The following is a 19,465-nucleotide window of genomic DNA, read 5'->3' as shown; positions in this document are numbered from 1 at the left end:
CTTGTACATTCTACAGCTAGCTTTTTCACAAATGGGAATGTTCATTTTTCTGTAATTATCCAATTTCCTTTATTTCCAGAAAACAGCCTGCCTTTGAGGCCTGATCTAAAGGCTTGTAGCTGAATGACAGAAATAAACAGTTGGAATTTAGTGAATAGTTCTCATAGAAGCAATGGCAAGGCAACTGCTACCACTATACCTAAATCACTTTCCAGTTACTGTCCTAGAGTGACAGAAGATCAAAATGAAACAAGTATTCAACAAGGAGTGAGGAGCTGCTCCTTTTTGGCCTGCCCTTTGTACCTCATAGCTGTGGCGATAAAGACCTGAAAATATCCGGGCTGCAAAGCTTCTGGATAAATGCTTGTTAAACATTCTGTAAGTTTACCCTGTAATTTGAGTCTCTAGAAATGGAGAACTGACAAATAGCACAGAACTAATAAAGCTAACATTTTTCATTTATAAACCAGAGTCGTGGGGGGCCTGGGTGGCTCAGTCGTTAAGCGTCTGCCTTCAGCTCAGGTCATGATCCCAGGGTCCTGGGATCGAGTCCCGCATCAGGCTCCCTGCTCGGCGGGAAGCCTGCTTCTCCCTCTCCCACTCCCCCTGCGTGTGTTCCCTCTCTCGCTGTGTCTCTGTCAAATAAATAAAATCTTTAAAAAATATATATATATCAGAATCTTAACAAAATTTTTTAAGTGCCTGTATATAACTACTGAGAATAAAAATGATTAAAGAAAAAAAATAGCCAAAAAAAGGTACTTGAGGGGAGCCTGGGTGGCTCAGTTGGTTAAGCGTCTGACTCTTGGTTTCAGCTCAGGTAAATGATCTCGGGGTCATGACACTGAGCCCTGTGTTGGGCTCCACGCTCAGTGGGGAGTCTGCTTGGAGACTGTCTCCCTCTGTTCCTTCCCCTACTCTCTCTCAATTAAACAAATAAATCTTTAAAAAAGGGTGGGCACTTGGTGTAAAGTGTTTGATAACTGCTTTTTCTAAAGCTTCTGCATTTGTCCTTATTAAAAATACAATAGGCCATTGGGGAAAAAATTCAATGCACAAATATATATATATATATTTTCTTTTTTTGAAGATTTTATTTATTTATTTGACAGAGAGACACAGTGAGAGAGGGAACACAAGCAGGGGGAGTGGGAGAGGTAGAAGCAGGCTTCCCGCAGAGCAGGGAGCCCGATGCGGGGCTCGATCCCAGAATCCTGGGATCATGACCTGAGCTGAAGGCAGACGCTTAGCGACTGAGCCACCCAGGCGCCCCCACAAAAAAATATTTACAGGTTAAATAAATTCTACAGACTTAGGGAGGGAAAGCACAGGGCTTAAAAGGCATTTCAGTAGAAACAAACAAAATTTAGATGCTGGGTATGGATAAAAGAGAAAATAATGTCAATTAAATTGATTTATAATCTTCCCCTATTTACTGTTAAAAAGTGACATGAGTACCTTCTGGTTCCATGATAAATAATTAAGTTCCTTACTGTTATCAAAAGCATACTGGTGCCCTAGTAGTACAGAGCTTTCATAATACTGAATTATTTATTATTTTTTTGCCTCTTCCCTCTTGTTCTTTGAAGTTTTAGACTTTAACATTCACATGATACTAAAAGATAAAATAAGCTTTATGGAAGTGCCACTTCTCTAAAGTGTCATAATTGAAGACTGACAATTTAGTTGAACATCCTCCAAAGAATGTCAGTTACTAAGAGAAAAAAATGTTCATGTCTTACCTGCCCATGCCATGCATAGTGCAAAATAATAGCAGAGTTAGGATGGTTTCCAAGGAAAATTGGCATCAGAGTGGAGATGAGCTCATGGCGCAAGGTGTGCCAAGAGGTGTTGATTTGTAGTAAGGCCAATACCAGCATGTCTGGACAGTGTTTAATAGGGAAGCTGAAGAGCTGTTTGACTTGTTCATATTGTCCCACCTCTGCAAGCCTCAGCAGAGATTCAATCAAATCCAAGCTCTTCCTAACAAGAATGGAAGTAAGATACTCTGTCAATGAAAACCTAAATATACAAAAATCTATTTTCCAAATAAGTGATACCAGCTACCACAATAAAACTGAGTTGTTGTCAATTTGAAAAATGTTTAAATTGGGGCTGTTCATATTAAAATTATATGCTGGTATACTTTCAGACTAATTTCAAAGGCAGTTCAAGTTGACAGTAAGTGATGAAGGAGAGGGGACACCACAGACCACTTTTATAATCATGGATCCTCCTTACCAAGGAGAGGAGAGATCATCAAAGATTTTTGTGATTGGTATAAAAAATAGAAATAGCATCACAGACTTTATTTAGGAATAGTCAAAAATCTGAAATATAAACATAGACCTATTTATACACACAAAAAAATTCTACACAAAAATGCAGCCTGAACACTTACTTTGGTAATGCCAAGGTCTACGTTAAGTGCTTCCTGATTTCAAGCAAGTTCAGAATTCCACAACATCCCCTATGCATTATTCTTGTCCCAACAAGCTGAATGTGGTTGACTTTAATCAAATCTCAAGAGCTTACTCTACCCTTAGTTCATGAAAACTATGGGGACAGAGATCAAATTAAATGCCATAAGGAAACATATACCCCATACCATGGGGTAGTTTAAAGGATAAAAGATCCTATTACTTTATCAAATCAATGGCAAAAATTGTATTTCAAAAAAGAGAATGAGAAAAGGAAGACTTACAGAATAAAAGAAACTACGTGAACCCTGTCTGGACTCTTCATCATACAAACTGTTAGATATTTTTGAGACAAACTTGAATGTACAGCTATGTTAAGGAATTCTTAAATGCACTATGACATTTCAGTTTTATAAAAGAAAATACTGCTATATACATTAGACTTGGCAGGAGGGGAAGAAACATCAACCAAGCCTGCATATCCAATGTTGCTAGCACCTGCGAAAAGGACGAACTTTAGAACTAACTACTGCGTGGGAGTCAATCTTTCAGAACAGGGATCAGCAAACTACATCCACAGGACCAATCCTACCTACTGCCTGTTTCAGTAAATGTTTTGTTGAAAGAACTACACCCATATTTATATTGTGCGACAATAGTTAAGCAGTTGCTACAGAGACCATCTGGCCAGAGAAGCCAGATATTAACTAACCCGTTACAGGAAGTTTACCATCTCTTGCTTTAGAAGATCTGGCAATATCTAAAGGCTTTAAATTGCCCTAAAAATCCAACCCACAGCCCCCAAAATTCAATCATCTGTTCTGTGTTGGAAAAGGGCCTCAGAAAACCAGTTAGAAAAAAAGTAAGAAAAAAGTAGTTACCTTTGGGGAGCAATCCAGCCCATGTCTCTCCCCTCTGTGCGCGCGCACACGTGCGTATGTGTGTCTGTGTGTGTCAACAGTAATGGAAGTACTTTCACCATCCTTACCTCACATTCCTACAGAGAAGTGACTTGAGTTCCAGGAGAAACGTACTGGGCCAGAGTCAGATTCTCCCTCAGAAATTAGGAATTGGAACTCAAACTAGGTAATTTAGCTGAAAGGATTAGAATTGATGGGTTGGCCATCTTGAGCTACTTACAAAGAAAAGAGAGCAAGCATATCTGTAGACATAAGAAAGGGATCTAAACTAAGGGAGAAGTACAAACCTCCTTCCAATATTTGACAGTTCAGAGAATACCCACTGGCAGACCTTAGGAGAGGAAAAACGTTAACTATCTAGTGATAAGGAAACTAAAAATAGACTTTTATCCAGCAACATCCTTCCATAAAAATTTAAAGTTTAAGAAGGCTCACTAAAAATACTGTTTCACTAAAATCTTTTAACTATGTAGTTGCTCCCTATTAATTTTGTATTGCAAAAAAAGCATAAGTGACCCTTGCAAGAAAAGCTACAGGAGAGTCTTTACCATGTGGCAATTTCTCGATTGTCATCCTCTGGTGGTGCTTTCAGAATATCAGTGGCAACCGTATGACAGGGATAGTCAGCAAAACAGAAGATCTCTGGATTTATAAGGGAATGCTGAATGAAGGAGAGCTGAGACAAGAGAAAAAAGTCCTTACTACCATAAATGACCGCAAATGCTATAAAAATCTGAAACATTTTCATCAGGCTAATCTCAATCTTATAAGAAGACAATTTTTTTTATTGTTATGTTAATCCCCATACATTACATCATTAGTTTTAGATATAGTGTTCCATGATTCATTGTTTGTGCATAACACCCAGTGCTCCATGCAGAACGTGCCCTCCTCAATACCCATCACCAGGCTAACCCATCCTCCCAACCCCCTCCCCTCTAGAACCCTCAGTTTGTTTTTCAGAGTCCATTGTCTCTCATGGTTCTTCTCCCCCTCCGATTTCCCCCCCTTCATAGAAGACAATTTGTTTTAAATCTTAATTATGTGCTTGCTCTTCAAAACCACAGACAATTCAAACACATGAAAGGTATGAGATAAATGGTTTCCGATACTTTTAGTCTGACTGTACTAAACTATGATATTCTTTTCAAAATACTGATGGTCTGTACTATTCTGCACTGTCCAAAACAAATTCTATGTTAAAAGAATATTTTAATCAATGAATAGATGGCACTATAAAAGAAGTAAGTCATTATTTGCTTCCCCTTCTACAGTTAAACACCATTCACTTACCTGGCCTTCTGCATGTTTCCAAGGTCTATATATGAGGTCTACTGGGAACACTTCCATACCTAGACCCCTCTGAATGCCATAAACCACGTTATGAAGTCCTTTACTATCACGAATTTGAAATCCAGGATGGTCCAGTTCGTAAGTTACTTCCTTAAAATTTAAACTCGGGTTCTAAAACAGAAAAACATTTCAAAATCTAATAAAAAGTGTACACATTTCTATGCTTTATCCAAAGAGCCAAACTAAATCTGAAATTAAAATGTTCTAAACTCAAAATAATCATAATCTGGAATTTCTAGAGACTTAGAAAAGTAATTCTTAATATTTAAAATAAACTGGTTCTACTAGCAAGGCACTCCAACCTTTTAGTTCATGACATACTTATGGCTGTGGGAGTGTATAATGTGGAACTCTCTCTTCCGTACTTAGTCCAACAAACAATCCCATCCCAGTTTGGCAAAACTCTTCAATTAGTGCCTCTTTGTTTTTACACCAAGATTCTACTACCTTGGCACAAAGCTGCAAAGATAAATCAATTATCCCAAATACCATTCTGATCTGATTTATTGAGAGAGAGATAGAGAACACATGCACTCGCGTGTGGGGGAAGGGCAGAGGGAGAGGGGGAGAGAGAATCTCAAGCAGACTCCATGCTGAGCACAGAGCCTGATACAGAGCTCCACCTCACAAACCCGAGATCACCACGGGAGTCAAAATCAAGTTGGACGCTTAACAGGCTGAGCCACCCAGGCACCCCCCAATACCATTCTTAATTAACTAAAGATCTCCCCTACAAAGTATACTAATTGTATGCATCAGGGAAAGTGGTCTAAATTCTTTATGTCAAAATGAAAATTCCATTAAAAAAATATTCTATGAAAAGGTATTCAAAAAAGCAGTATGAGATTCCTTAAGAAAACATAAAGCAAAGGAAACAAGTTTATAGAAGATAATTTACCACTCTGCACAAAGTACTAAGTTTATTTTATGCTTGAAAAGAAAAAGGCTTTCCACACTATCTACTTAAAACTCCCCCACTTTTTTTTTTTTTAAAGATTTTACTTATTTATTTGACAGAGTGAGTGAGCACAAGCAGTGGGAGCAGCAGGCAGAGGGAGAGGGAGAAGCAGGCTTCCCGCTGAGCAGGGAGCCCAATGCGGGGCTCGATCCCAGGACCCCGGGATCATGACCCGAGCCGAAGACAGACGATTAACGACTGAGCCACCCAGGCGTCCCTGTACTTAAAATTCCTCAAAGCATCATGGACAGTTTAGTTTTGCTCTAAGGTGACTCCTTGCAAGCCATGAACACATTAATGCTTGCTTCACAAAGCAAGGGTACAAAGAACAAACTTCAAAAGAAGTATTCACTCTAAGGTAACAACATTCAGAAAATAAGTTTTCTTTTTCTTTCTAAAATTTGTTTTAAGGACTGACTGTAACAGTACAGAACCAATAATGTACTATTAAATAGCATTATCATAGAAACGAATTTAGTAAATCCACAGGTAAGTTTGGTAAGACTGTAAGAATCCCCTGTGGTTTCTTCCTCTCACCTTTGTGGGCAATGGAGAAACAAATTGTTCACCCAAAATCAAACTGTGTTCTGCTCCCTGCCTACAAAAAAATGTACAGAAAACTCAAATATATGAGAAGAAAAAGAAGGAAGGAAGAAAAGAGGTTACTAACTCAATTGTTCAAACCCACAGTGCAGGCTCTCAGTTTTATAGCCTTTTGCACTCTCTGAAAACAGAAAATAGGTTGAGGTAACATGAAATACTGTTCTTGTCTGCAATTTTTAAAAAGAGATTATTTTCAGTAAGGCAATAAAGTACAATGATGGAACTACTGAGTGAAAAGGGCGTATTTTTCCTTTTGCATGACCACCACAGGATAAAATCAAAACATTAAGTGGTATCCATACGTAATGAAACTTATTTCCCATTTCCAAATTTTCTGCCAAGATCAAGTATTATTTTTTCCTATTAATAAAGGAGAATAAATCTGAATACTATAAATCCATCCACTATCAAGAAAAATTTAAAAACCCATGATGTTGTTAATAAGAATGCCATATAGAGGGCGCCTGGGTGGCTCAGTCGGTTAAGCGTCTGCCTTTGGCTCAGGTCATGATCCCAGGGTCCTGGGATCGAGTCCTGCATCGGGCTCCCTGCTCTGTGGGGAGCCTGCTTCTCCCTCTCCTTCCCACTTCTGCTCTCTATCTCTCTCTCTCTCTAATAAATAAAATCTAAAAATAAAATTAAAAAAAAAAAAGAATGTCATATAGACAACTGTAACCCAATTATACCGATAAATTACAAACACAGAAAACTAAAAATGAGAATTAGGATAAATGTCCTGACACCTTATAAGGAATATTATTGTTATACATATATATATACATAGTCTTCAAAGTTGTATTTTGTTCCTTGCCATTTTATGGATGAGACTGAAGATATTACATATATCCTGACTCCACTATTCTCCCACTGACTACACTTTATCACTCCCTTTTAAATTCTCAAGGTTTCATTCCTACATGTTTTATTTAAGCATTTTAACATTTTAGGAGAGGTACTTTGTTTATCTGGGGGCAAATTATTTAGTTTGTGGATATTTTAGAAGTGGAAGTAGTAAGAGAAGTATGCATTTTATTATCCTTATCCACCATAAACAAGATAGCAGAATTTTTGTTGCACTTTCCATAAAATATGCAGAAGGCCTCCCTTCTCATTAATTCTTTAAACAATCATTACTGTGCACTAAATTTGTTCCTCCAAAATAACCACACACCAGGATTCCACCAAATCACCTCAGCAGTGCCACTCAGAATTGCACAGCAACAACTCCTAATGAACAAAACTGGTATTTGATTATGAACCATCTCCAGAACATAATCACCTTGTAAAGTTCATTACTTTAGAGCCAATGAAGTCGGGAACCCCAAAACATTGCTGCTCTCATTCGGCTGAGCATTTATTAAAATTTGCTTTCTTCAGGCTCTATCATATTACATCATGAAAGTAAAATCATGATTACATGTACTCACCAGTTCCTTGAGAACATCAATCAAGACTTCTACATTCCATGTGTGTGCCTGTGCTCCATCACTTTTATCTTTTCCATCACTCCAGATCCCACTGCCAGGAGCAGAGATACTCTGTACAAGTAAAATTTGAATTAAACAAACCCAAATACTTAATGTGTTCAGCTATGGTTGGTAGAACAATCAATCATACTGTAATTTAGTAAATAAAATAAAGGAGGTCCAGGATATTAATTCACACTGTAAAATAGCTGATTTCTATATTTACCTGTAATGGAATTCCATCTGTCAATCCTGAATGAGTTCGAGCCATCATCCCCAAAACCCTGGCAACCTGGGCAGCTGTGACCTCCCGAACACCAAATTGCATGATTATATTGCGACATTCTTCAATACTGAAACAGAAATTAAACCTCAGGAAAACGCTACCACCTTCAATACCAAGGTTAAGTCCTTAGATTTTTACTAATAGAAGCTTCATTCCATGTTATTTTATATAGCTAGGAATATAAAAAGCACCTACTTAACTAAGAATATGGGAAAACTTTTCCTTTTCACTGTATCTATATGAGAAGATGGGTATTAGCCTAATCGCTTATGGTAATCACTTCATAATATACGTAAATCAAACCATATATGTAAATCAAACCATCATGCTATATGCTTGAACTTGTACAGTGATGTATATCAATTATTGCTCAATAAAACTGAGGAAAAAAAGAAAATGGAAAAAGTTTAGAAGATCAATGGAAGAAAATTCGAGCCAAGAGTAATGATTATCTTTCACTAAAACAAAATTAAATTCCTCCATCCTCAGTATGAATCAAAATTAAAATACTGATACTTAGGGCACCTAGGAGGCTCAGTTGGTTAAATATCGACTCCTGATTTCGGCTCACGACATGATCTCAAGGTCATGACACAGAGCCCAGTGTGGAAATTAAGATTCTCTCTCTCCCTCTGACCCTCCTCCACCCACTATATATATATATATTAAAATAAAATGAAATGCTGATACTAAAGGTGAGTTTGATTATTCTGATATGTACAAAGCCTTGAAAATGTATCCTAACTCTTCTACTTTGCTCCTTGAAAGTTTAACTAAACAAAGTTTTATGCCAGGCACAATTTCACACCCAACAAATATATTTTCAAAAATAACTGGAAATTGGGTTTCTATGAAGAGTTTGAAAAACATTAAAAGTTACACTTAAAGTCAAAGCAGAACGCATTAATACCCTTAATTAACTCTCAAGAAAATACTGATAATCCATTTTATCACAGTCATAAGTGCTACTAACAGGGTGAAAGTTATTTCCTTTGGTGTCCCTAACAAGAGAGAAAAACATTCAAGAGGCAGCTATGTTAAACAAGGAGAAAAGGAAGGTTGTAGAAAATGAAGGCACAGTGGGGATTTGAAGGTACAGCGAGGTTAGAGAAAATCAAACACGTAGGTAGGAATTGATACAATTTCCATAAACACTTGCATCAATGCTCTCCCTTTCCTCCAAAAGCTAAAACTATCTATCCTGGCAACTAGACTAGGAACCTCTGATTTCTAAATTTAAGAAACTAGGGGAGGAGAAGGAAATAAAAATTTAGCCACCAGAGTACTTATACCTGTAACCAAAACTAATACAGGCATACCTGGGAGATTTTTGTGGGATTAGTTAGTTCCAGATGACCACAATAAATCAAATCAAATGAACTTTTTCATTTCCTGATGTACGTTATGTTTACACTATACTGTAGGTCTACTGCATGTGCAACAGCATTATTGTACATACCTGAATTAAAAAATACTTTTTCGCTAAAAATTGCTAGCCGTCATCTGAGCTTTCGGTGAGTTGTAATCACTGATGACAGATCACCATTAACAAACACAGTAATGAAAAAGTTTGAAATATTGTGAGAAATGTCAAAATGTGACACAAAGCAATAAGCAAATGCTGTTGGAAAAATGGTGCCAACAGACCTGCCTGACATGGAGTTACCACAAACTTCAGTTTGGGAAAAAAGTGCAGTATCTGTGAAGCACAATAAAGTGAAGCATATAAAATGAGGTATGCCTGTATGTGGAAAATTAAATTTAGAAGCAAAACTTTAGAAGCAATACTCCTCAGAGGCAAAGACGATGGCACATTAACTAATCTTAGGAACTTGCCTTAAAGAATTACATCATATGTGGCACGAGAGTTATCAGAAGTTTAGTTATGTTTTACTACCAACCTTGAACAAAAGCCATAGCCTACTTCCTGCATAAAATCAGCCAAGGAGCTCTCCATCATGGTTTTAGCTACCCCTCCGGAATCAGGCAGGATCCTGTCCATTAGAATGTCCCGTTTTTCAGGGTATAAAAGTGGTGCAAGCACCACGGGACAGCGTTCCTGGGGAAAATCTGAAGGAGAAAAAGAAGATCACAACTGCTATACTGATTAAAAACAAACTATCCCCATTTACTCTCTCTAAAAGCCCCCCAAACCTGAAACTTCCACAAGTTCATTTTCAAAGTTTTTTTCAGTTTTTTCCAATCCAGCGAGCTCAAGTTATGACCTTAACACCAATTCCAAAATATGAATGTTTTCGCATCACAAAAATTGCTTGGGTATATTTGTAAGTTTTTGTATTAGGATCCCAATACCTAGTGACCATAGTCTGGTTTCTCTTCAGATCGTAGAAATCTTCCATCTTTTACCGATACCTAGTGACCAATTCACATCCTAAATATTACCTCAAATTTTCACAGTAGGAGTCTCAGTTCCCATACAAAGAAGACATCAGAGATAATTAGAATATCACAGTCTATTTATTTCACTTACAAGAAAAAAATTTTTCACTGTGAAAGTTAATGCAGTTTAAAATTAAACTATATAGGGGGCACCTGGCTGGCTCAACTGGTGCAGCATGGGACTCTTGATCTTAGGATTGTGAGTTCAAGCCTCTCATTGGGTGTAGAGATTACTTAAATAAGTAAACTTTAGAAAATTTTAAATTAAGGGGCACCTCGGGGTGCCTGGGTGGCTCCGTTGGTTAAGCGACTGCCTTCTGCTCAGGTCATGATCCCTGGGTCCTGGAATCGAGACCCGCATCGGGCTCCCTGCTCGGCGGGAAGCCTGCTTCTCCCTCTCCCACTCCCCCTGCTTGTGTTACCTCTCTCGCTGTCTCTCTCTCTCTCTCTCTCCCTCTGTCAAATAAATATTTTTTTAAATTTAATTAATTAATTAATTAATTAAGGGGCATCTGGGTGGCTCAGTCAGTTAAGTGTACAACTCTTTTTTCATGTCAAGTCATGGTCTCAGAGTCCTGGGACTGACCCCTGTGCTCAATGGGGAGTCTGCTTCTCTTCTCCCTCTCCCTCTGCCCTTCCCCCCAGCTGGTGTGCATTTTCTTTCTCTCTCAAATAAATCTTTTAAAATATTTTTTGAACTCAACTATAAAAAGTAACAGTGAAAATGGATAGTGGTTAGTGTATAATCCAAGATTTGTTTTAAAAAGACTACTCATTTCTATAAAACAAAGATCAGAGAAAAGAAGAACATCAACAATAGGACCAGGAGTTATCTCAGCATAGCAATTCAAATAGCCCAAGAAGTAGAGTGGGCATATCAATAATGACCAATTTTTTAAAGTAAAAAGAGTATGTCACAACAATGCAGTCTCCATTACCCTAAAGGAGAAAAAAAGACTACATGGAAACATACCAAGTCTTAACTGAGATTGTTATCTATAGAACAAGATTATTGAAGTTATGTTCCTTTCCCATGAGGCTTTAATCACTTTCCTATGTGAAAGTGATTATCACAAAATTCTCTCTTAAAAAATTACCAACTTAAGTATAGAAAAGTAAATCATGGTCTTCACTTGTATTCTAAAATCCTTCTGTCGTGTGTTTGTGTTCATCCAAAGAAATCATCTTTTGTAGGCAATAGACACTCCTTTACCTCTGCGCAGCGTCTTAAGAAAAGCGTCTATTTGTTCCTGTCCAACTCCAAAGGCTCCCTTCTGCCCAAAGAGGAGATGGGAGAGGAGGAGATGTAGGACCTCTATTGCTATATCTTGGAAGCCACCTTCTTGATTTCCACTGACGTCTGCGTCAATGTAAGAACGCAGAAGATCAGGAAGCTTCTGTTTGATAAACTGGGCAGCTGGAAGTCAGGTAAACCAAAAACCACAAGTTACTATTGCACCACAATAGGTAAAAAGTCCCATCAGAACACAGATGACCACCATTCTCATTCACCAACTCACCCCTCACCCTCTGATGTTTTCACAGCTGTAGTCAGCAGGTATAAAATAAGAGGCCAATTGCCAGGGACCGGGTGGGATGGAGAATTGTTCAGTGGGTACAGTGTTTCAGTTTTGCAAAATGAAGAAGTTTCAGACATCTCTTACACAATGTGAATATAGTTAACACTACTAAACTATACACTTAAATATGGTTTTGAAGGTAGGTTTTATAATGTTTTTACCATACATACATTCATAAGACAGACCAAAAGAAAATAATCTTAGATTCTATCTTACTCTCTAATCTATGGAGCCTCAAGATTCAAAAACTCGTGGATTTTAAAGAAATAACTTCACTACAGGATCTTTAAGAAAAAAAGAACTTACCAAAACCTCTGAGATCTGAGCTGGAAGAATTTAAGAGGGCAAGGCCAAAAATTACCTGAAACAAGAGGGGTTAGATTGATCAAAGAGTCAAGTAACTGTTTGTAATTCCAATTTTGCCTCTCTCTCTTCTTAAATCACTTACCTCTTGTACTTTGCTTAACTTGAGAACTTTACTCAGCTGGGCAAATAAGTGGGGTGCAGGCTTTAAACTCTGAAACAAACCAAACTTTATTTTAAAACAAGAAGAACTTAAAAAAAAAAGAACTTACAATTTTCAAGAAGTTTTATAAACATATCTATTCACCCAATTATGGTGCTACACAGAAGTGACAGAATTCTGTAGTCATGATAGAAACAATACCTCATGTCCTAGGACTGTGAACTGACAATCTTAAGCCTTCACATGATCTGGTTTTAGTAAGTTTCTACTTATTATCAAACTAACTGTCTTGATTTTGCTAGAAAACTAAAAAACCCCGAACTACCTACTACAATTTTCAAATTAAGACCTGTCATTATGAGATCAAGGTTTAAGGCCTTTTTAGAAAGTCACGTTCTTAGGACTACTCAAGATAAAAGCAATACCAACCTTCTGATAGTGCAATGGATTATCAATGGCATAGGACAGCGTCGAGATAAAATTTGGCTTTGTAATCAGCGACGCACACTCCTGAATCAGAAACTGAGTCTTTAAAAATAAAAAGTGAATCTTCATTAGCACTAACATTCATCTTCACAAACATAGAGGTGCTCAGAACACTAATTGTATATTGTTTCTATACATTATCAAAATTACCTCTTTAAAAATCCCATTTAAACTACTTAGAGTCTACGAGCAGTAAGTTAACACCAACACCTCTACAGAATAGTTTCCCTTGACAAGATAACTATAAGGAACAATATAATGACAAACTACTACCAGACTGAAAATTAAGCCAAAGAAATTCTTTCTAGAAAAAGAGATCCCCTCTCTGCCTTACTTGTCAAGCAAGACTTCCCCCACATTCCTGCTTCCTGGAGGCAGGTCTGATTCCCAGCAATCTAAGCCTGACCTAGGTAGCTATTAATGGTCTGCAGCCAGGCAGGAGAAGGGAAGGACAAAAAAAAGGACAAGTCCCAACACCTTCTAGCCGTTCAGGTAAAATTATCTCTGGATGTTCTGTAGGTGTATTTGCTACACAATGCCCAAAATGCAATTCATTAAACAACTAGATCTAAGTAAACATAAACTCTGTAAGCCCCAATACCTGATGAAAATCTTTGCCACTGCTTTTACCATCGCCACTGAAATCCACATGCGAAAATAGGCAGCGTAATAAATGCCTGTCTGCCTCAGGACCGTGCCGATTCACAATCTAGAAAGACGAAAAATACGAATTTGTAGACACCATTAAGAAGAATTAAAAAAAAATCTCTAGGCAAAATCCCAAATTACATTAATTGTTCATTCTGAATAAGAGTTATAGGAATTAATGAAATAGACGTACAGGTATTTTATAATTATATGTTTTTTAAATGCTTCCTACAGTCACTGGCAGGAAAAAATAGAAGAAATTAATTAGTCCATATAAATAACTGTGTGTACTTTGGTCAATATCTAAACCAAAACACCAAGTAGCATAAATGACATGTAGTAAGAATGCAGAGTTTTTGTTTCTTTTTTTTTTTAAGTTATAATGCAACAATTCTGTAACTGGAGTTATGAAAATACCACTTTTTCTATGCATTATTTATGCCCTAAAAATGTAACTTGAAATCTCTCTAACACAACTGTAACTCTTTCCAATAGCCTACAAGGCAACTCCCTAAAAAACCAGTCTGGGGACACGGGGTGGCTCAGTGGGTTAAGCATCTGGCTCTTGATCTCAGCTCAGGTCTTGATCTCAGGGTTTTGAGTTCAAGCCTCGAATTTGGCTCCACACTGGGCGTGGAGCTTACTTAAAAAAAGATAAATACACAAAAATTTTTAAAAAGTCTGATTTCAGTACTTTAGATGCTGCCCTCAAGCTCCATTAGTTTCTTGCTGTTTCTCAAATTTATCAATGTTTGTACTTGTTATTCTAATTAGAAAGCTTCAGTTATCTACACATGGGCTGTTCTCTCAGTTCCTTTCATAACTACATGACCAGCCCCATCATCACCCCTTCACCCTGCTTTACTTTTCCCCATAGAGCTTATGACCACCCGGTAATTTATTTTCTATGTCCCTCACTAGACTTTAAGTTGCACAAGAGAGGGAATTTGAGTAGCTGTGCTCACTTCTTCGCACCTAGAAAAGAGCTTAGCACACAATAAGTAGAGTAATCACTTGTTTATTAAATGCTTTTTAAAAATAATACAAATAATATTTTCTTACACTTTAGGCTAAGTATGATCCTGAGATTCTTTGGTTTAATCTTCAACAACTCTGCAAAATTTACTGCAATTTTATAGATGAAGAGATGAACACTTATATCAGACTACACGAGCCTTAAATCCCATAGTGGATGAGCTGAGAAATCAGAATTTATAGCCCAACTCCAAAGCCTATGCGTTTTCCACTGAATCATGATTATGTGGTACCTGGCTAAGTTATTTGAGTTTCAGTTTTCCCCACGCAGAAAATGCAGGGGGTTAAATAAGACCAATTTTTACACTGTCTCACAGACATCTTAAAGTTAAAAATCAATAAAATCAGATAATTAAGTAAGAACCTCTACATATCTAAAAATTACTGTGAACCTATTCACAATATATTGTTTCTATGGGTTCTTACAGTTCCTTAAGTCCTGTAAAAACAGAGATTATTTTTTCCTATCCCCCAGAATGCTAAAAACATCTTAAAGAGGCAATTCCAATTAATCAGGAATAAAATTACTTCTGTTCCAACCAAATGGACCTCTCCCTCAAATGAACAAGAATATTTGGCTTTGGGGTCCCTGGGTGGCTCAGTTAAGTGTCTGCCTTTGGCTCAGGTCATGATCCCAGGGTCCTGGGATCGAACCCTGCATCGGGAATCTCCGCTCAGCAAGGAGCCTCCTCCCTCTCCCTGGCGCTCTGCCTACTTGTGCGTGTGTGCTTGCTCTCTCTCTCTCTCTCTGTCAAATACATAAATAAATAAAATCTTTAGGAAGAAAAAAAAAAAAGAATATCTGGCTTAACAAATATTTGAGTACATACTAGATACTATTCAATACAGCAAGAGAGACCAATGGGCTCTGTAGCTCTCATGAAGTATGTTCTCATAGGGGAAAAAAGTATGAAGAATTTCTGATATTAACTGTCATTTAAAAAAACAAAACAAGGTTATGTGATATGGATAGGAGAGGAGAATGGTACATCAGAAAGGCCTTCCTAATGATGTAACATATAAGCTGAGACTTAAAATACTGAGGTAACAACCACCACAGATAGAGCTTGAGGAAAGATCATTTGAAGCAAAAAGTAAATAGTATCCAAATGCATTTAATAACCAAAAAAAAAGGTCACAGGGAATCAAGAGCCTAGATCACGGTTAATGAACCTACTGACTTATCTGTTGCTGTTAAACCAATCTAAAAACTGGAAGAGATATTCCACTACACTATCAATGACCAAAAAAACAAACAAACAAAACAGGGGCACCTGGGTGGCTCAGTCAGTTAAGCGTCAGACTCCTGGTTTCAGCTTGGGTCATGATCTCAGGGTTGTGGGATCGAGCCCCACGTTAGGCTCTGCACTCAGTGTGGAGTTTGCTTCAGATTCTTTCTCCCTCCTCCTCTGCCCCTCCCTGCTCGCGCGCGCTCTCTCTCAAATAAAATCTTTAAAAAACAAAAAAATGTTGGGGCACCTGGGTGGCTCAGTCGTTAAGCATCTGCCTCCGGCTCAAGTCATGATCCCAGGGTCCTGGGATCCAGCCCCACAACGGGCTCCCTGCTCAGCGGGAGGCCTGCTTCTCCCTCTCCCACTCCCCCTTGCTTGTGTTCCCTCTCTCACTGTGTCTCTGTCAAATAAATAAATAAGATCTTTAAAAAAAAAAGTTTTCAGTTTTTGTTTTAACTTGAAAAGGAATATATTTTCCAAACCTCCCTTCTTATCCTTCACATTTACTTCTACAATATTACATAATTTTACAATTGCTTTTATAGCCAATCTTACCAACAACCCTAAGAAGTACAAACAATACCATATTACAGACAAAGTTTTTTTTTTTTAGAAAGTCCAGGTTGCAATGACTAAAAAATGTCACGCATAACTTACAGGGTAGTGGTAGGATCAGAAGCTGTGTTGTTTTTTTTTTTAACTGTTAGGTGAATAGAATATTCATTCAGTGATACTATGCTGCCCTTCACTAGAAGCAACTGTTTTGTTTTCTAAAACAGAAGTGCTATTTTAAAAGCATAATCTTGGGGGCGCCCGGGTGGCTCAGTCGTTAAGCATCTGCCTTCAGCTTGGATCATGATCCCAGGGTCCTGGGACAGAGTCCCCCATTGGGCTCCCTGCTCTGCGGGAGGCCTGCTTCTCCCTCCCCCACTCCCCCTACTTGTGTTCCCTCTCTCGCTGTGTCTCTGTCAAATAAATAAAAAAATCTTTAAAAAAATAAAAGCATGATCTTGGATTGCAAAGATGTTGAAATAAAACCTTGATCCCACAAGATCAAGCCCCATGCACTTTCACTTAAAATTTAAACCATTCCACCCATTGGACACGGGAGACCAGTAAAATTATTCAAAGTTTTAGTTAAGTACATTACAATCTGATAATAAAATCTTTAGGCTATATTAAAAATAAATTAACTGTAGGGCGCCTGGGTGGCTCAGTTGGTTAAGCGACTGCCTTCGGCTCAGGTCATGGTCCTGGAGTCCCTGGATCGAGTCCCGCATCGGGCTCCCTGCTCGGCAGGGGGTCTGCTTCACCCTCTGACCCTAACCCCTCTCATGCTCTCTGTCTCTCATTCTCTCTCTCTCAAATAAATAAATAAAATCTTAAAAAAAACTAAATAAATAAATAAAACTGTATCAAATGCAATCTACAATACTTCTATAATGATCTGATCTGTGGCTAGAGTAACAAATTCTCATCTAGAAGTCACATATTAAGAGGGACATTAACAAATAGTGCATTTACAATGGTAGAGATTCAGAAAATCATGTGAAATGGTTAGAAAAATGGGGCACTATTTGCCCTAGAGAACACATGAGAAAGAATTAAAGACTTAATTGTGTGAAGGGTAATTACATGAAATAATAAATCTTATACAGAAAAAGAGCCTCAAACATTTATTTTAGCTCATTGTAAGGAAATTCCTAGTAAGGCTGTCCATAAATGGTAATGATTAATCTTACGAGGTAGTCAACTAACTTCCATAGTGAGAATCCCTTTCTATTAATCCCTGTTAAATCTTTCCTTGGGTGGAATATTGATAAAGCAGTAGCTTTCTGATGATTTGTGCCTGCAACAACAGCAAAAAGCCCAAGATTTTACACAATTATAAGGTACCAAATTTGGGGGCACCTAGGTGGCTCAGTTGGTTAAGCTCAAGTCATGATCTCAAGGTTATGAGATAGAGCCTTGAGCCCTGAGTTGGCTCTGCACTGTGCATGAAGCTTAAGATTCTCTCCCTCTCCCTCTACCACTCCCCCACTTCAAAAAAAAACACACCAGATTTTTAAAATTTAAATTGAAGGCAGTAACTCTCTACATTACAATGATCACAGTTTTAGACTCTAATATACGCTATAGAACTAATGAAGCATCGTGGTATTTTTCATACTTGTTAAACAATTTTAACTCTTAAAAATATTAATTCTATTTTTATTCTATTTTATTTAAAAATATTAATTCTATTTTTATATTATCTGTATGAATACTTTGGGTTACTTTATAAAAAATAGTGCATTTATCTGAAACAGTTTACTGGGGCGCCTGGGTGGCTCAGTTGGTTAAGCGACTAGACATAGACTGCGCATCGGGCTCCCTCCTCAGCGGGGAGTCTGCTTCTCCCTCTTGTGCTCTCGCTCCCAAATAAATGAAAAATAAAATCTTTAAAAAGTTTACTATATTGAAAAAACATGAAAAAACTGTGCAGCAAATATACAGGGTAGTTCTAACATAAAAATAATTTAAAGGACAAAACTTTCAAACTTCTAAGTAGAAGATGGTGGAACTTTAGTACTTTTTTGTTCTTGAATAACAAAAAACTTTTTAATTTCCATTTCCAATAAAACATACTCTTGAAAGGGGCACCTGGGTGGCTCTGTTGTTAATAGTCTGCCTTCGGGGGGCGCCTGGGTGGCTCAGTCGTTAAGCGTCTGCCTTCAGCTCAGGTCATGATCCCAGGGTCCTGGGATCGAGCCCCACATCGGGCTCCCTGCTCTGCGGGAAGCCTGCTTCTCCCTCTCTCACTCCCATTGCTTGTGTTCCCTCTCTCACTGTGTCTGTCTCTGTCAAATAAATAAATAAAATCTTAAAAAAAAAAAAAAAAAATAGTCTGCCTTCGGCTCGGGTCATGATCCCAGGGTCCTGGGATCGAGCCCCGCATCGGGCTCCCTGCTCAGCAGGAAGCCTGCTTCTCCCTCTCCCGCTCCCCCTGCTTGTGTTCCTTCTCCCCCATCTCTCTCTCTCTGAAACATACTCTTGAAAAAAGTCCAGAGAGAAAAGGAAGATAGTTCATTATTACCACCTCAAATGACAGACTAAATCATCAGAATTCTGAGACTGATAATTCCAGAAATAAAAATGTCTAGGACTGATAAATGTCCCAAAACATATATCATTATCCTTTATTCAAGTGATGAATCTGGGGCAAGATGAGCCATTAAAAGAGACTATCCATTTAGAAACCTAGATCAACTACTTTAAAAAATGACAACCAGAAACCACATTTCTAATGATGTAATGTATGGTGATTAACACAACATAATTAAAAAAACTAAATTGCTTTTTGAATAAAAGTTGTTTTACAGGGGCGCCTGGGTGGCTCAGTCGTTAAGCGTCTGCCTTCGGCTCAGGTCATGATCCCAGGGTCCTGGGATCAAGCCCCGCATCGGGCTCCCTGCTTGAAGGGAAGCCTGCTTCTCCCTCTCCCACTCCCCCTGCTTGTGTTCCCTCTCTCGCTGTGTCTCTGTCAAATAAATAAATAAAATCTTAAAAAAAAAAAAAAAAAGTTGTTTTACAGATTTAACTCTGGGAACAAAAACTTTACCTAATTACCAA

At 38.0% G+C, this 19,465-nt stretch overlaps 1 protein-coding gene across 7 annotated transcripts in view; it reads right to left on the bottom strand.

Moving 5' to 3' along the window:
* The window catches only part of CNOT1 (CCR4-NOT transcription complex subunit 1), a 107,644-nt gene that overhangs the window by 48,506 nt on the left and 39,673 nt on the right, over window positions 1-19,465 (bottom strand). For all 7 annotated transcript variants that reach the window (XM_078062666.1, XM_078062660.1, XM_078062663.1 and 4 more), the window contains exons 3-13: window positions 13,540-13,647; window positions 12,882-12,980; window positions 12,435-12,503; window positions 12,293-12,347; window positions 11,620-11,823; window positions 9,908-10,076; window positions 7,947-8,073; window positions 7,682-7,792; window positions 4,634-4,804; window positions 3,889-4,016; window positions 1,743-1,983 (exon numbers count right to left, since the gene is read on the bottom strand). In XM_078062666.1, the coding sequence (XP_077918792.1) occupies window positions 1,743-1,983; window positions 3,889-4,016; window positions 4,634-4,804; window positions 7,682-7,792; window positions 7,947-8,073; window positions 9,908-10,076; window positions 11,620-11,823; window positions 12,293-12,347; window positions 12,435-12,503; window positions 12,882-12,980; window positions 13,540-13,647 (1,482 nt within the window). The remainder of the gene's footprint in view (window positions 1-1,742; window positions 1,984-3,888; window positions 4,017-4,633; window positions 4,805-7,681; window positions 7,793-7,946; window positions 8,074-9,907; window positions 10,077-11,619; window positions 11,824-12,292; window positions 12,348-12,434; window positions 12,504-12,881; window positions 12,981-13,539; window positions 13,648-19,465) is intronic.

This window comes from Halichoerus grypus, chromosome 15 (genome assembly GCF_964656455.1).
Source record: "Halichoerus grypus chromosome 15, mHalGry1.hap1.1, whole genome shotgun sequence".
NCBI lineage: Eukaryota > Metazoa > Chordata > Mammalia > Carnivora > Phocidae > Halichoerus > Halichoerus grypus.
This window is presented reverse-complemented; position numbering and strand designations above follow the sequence as displayed.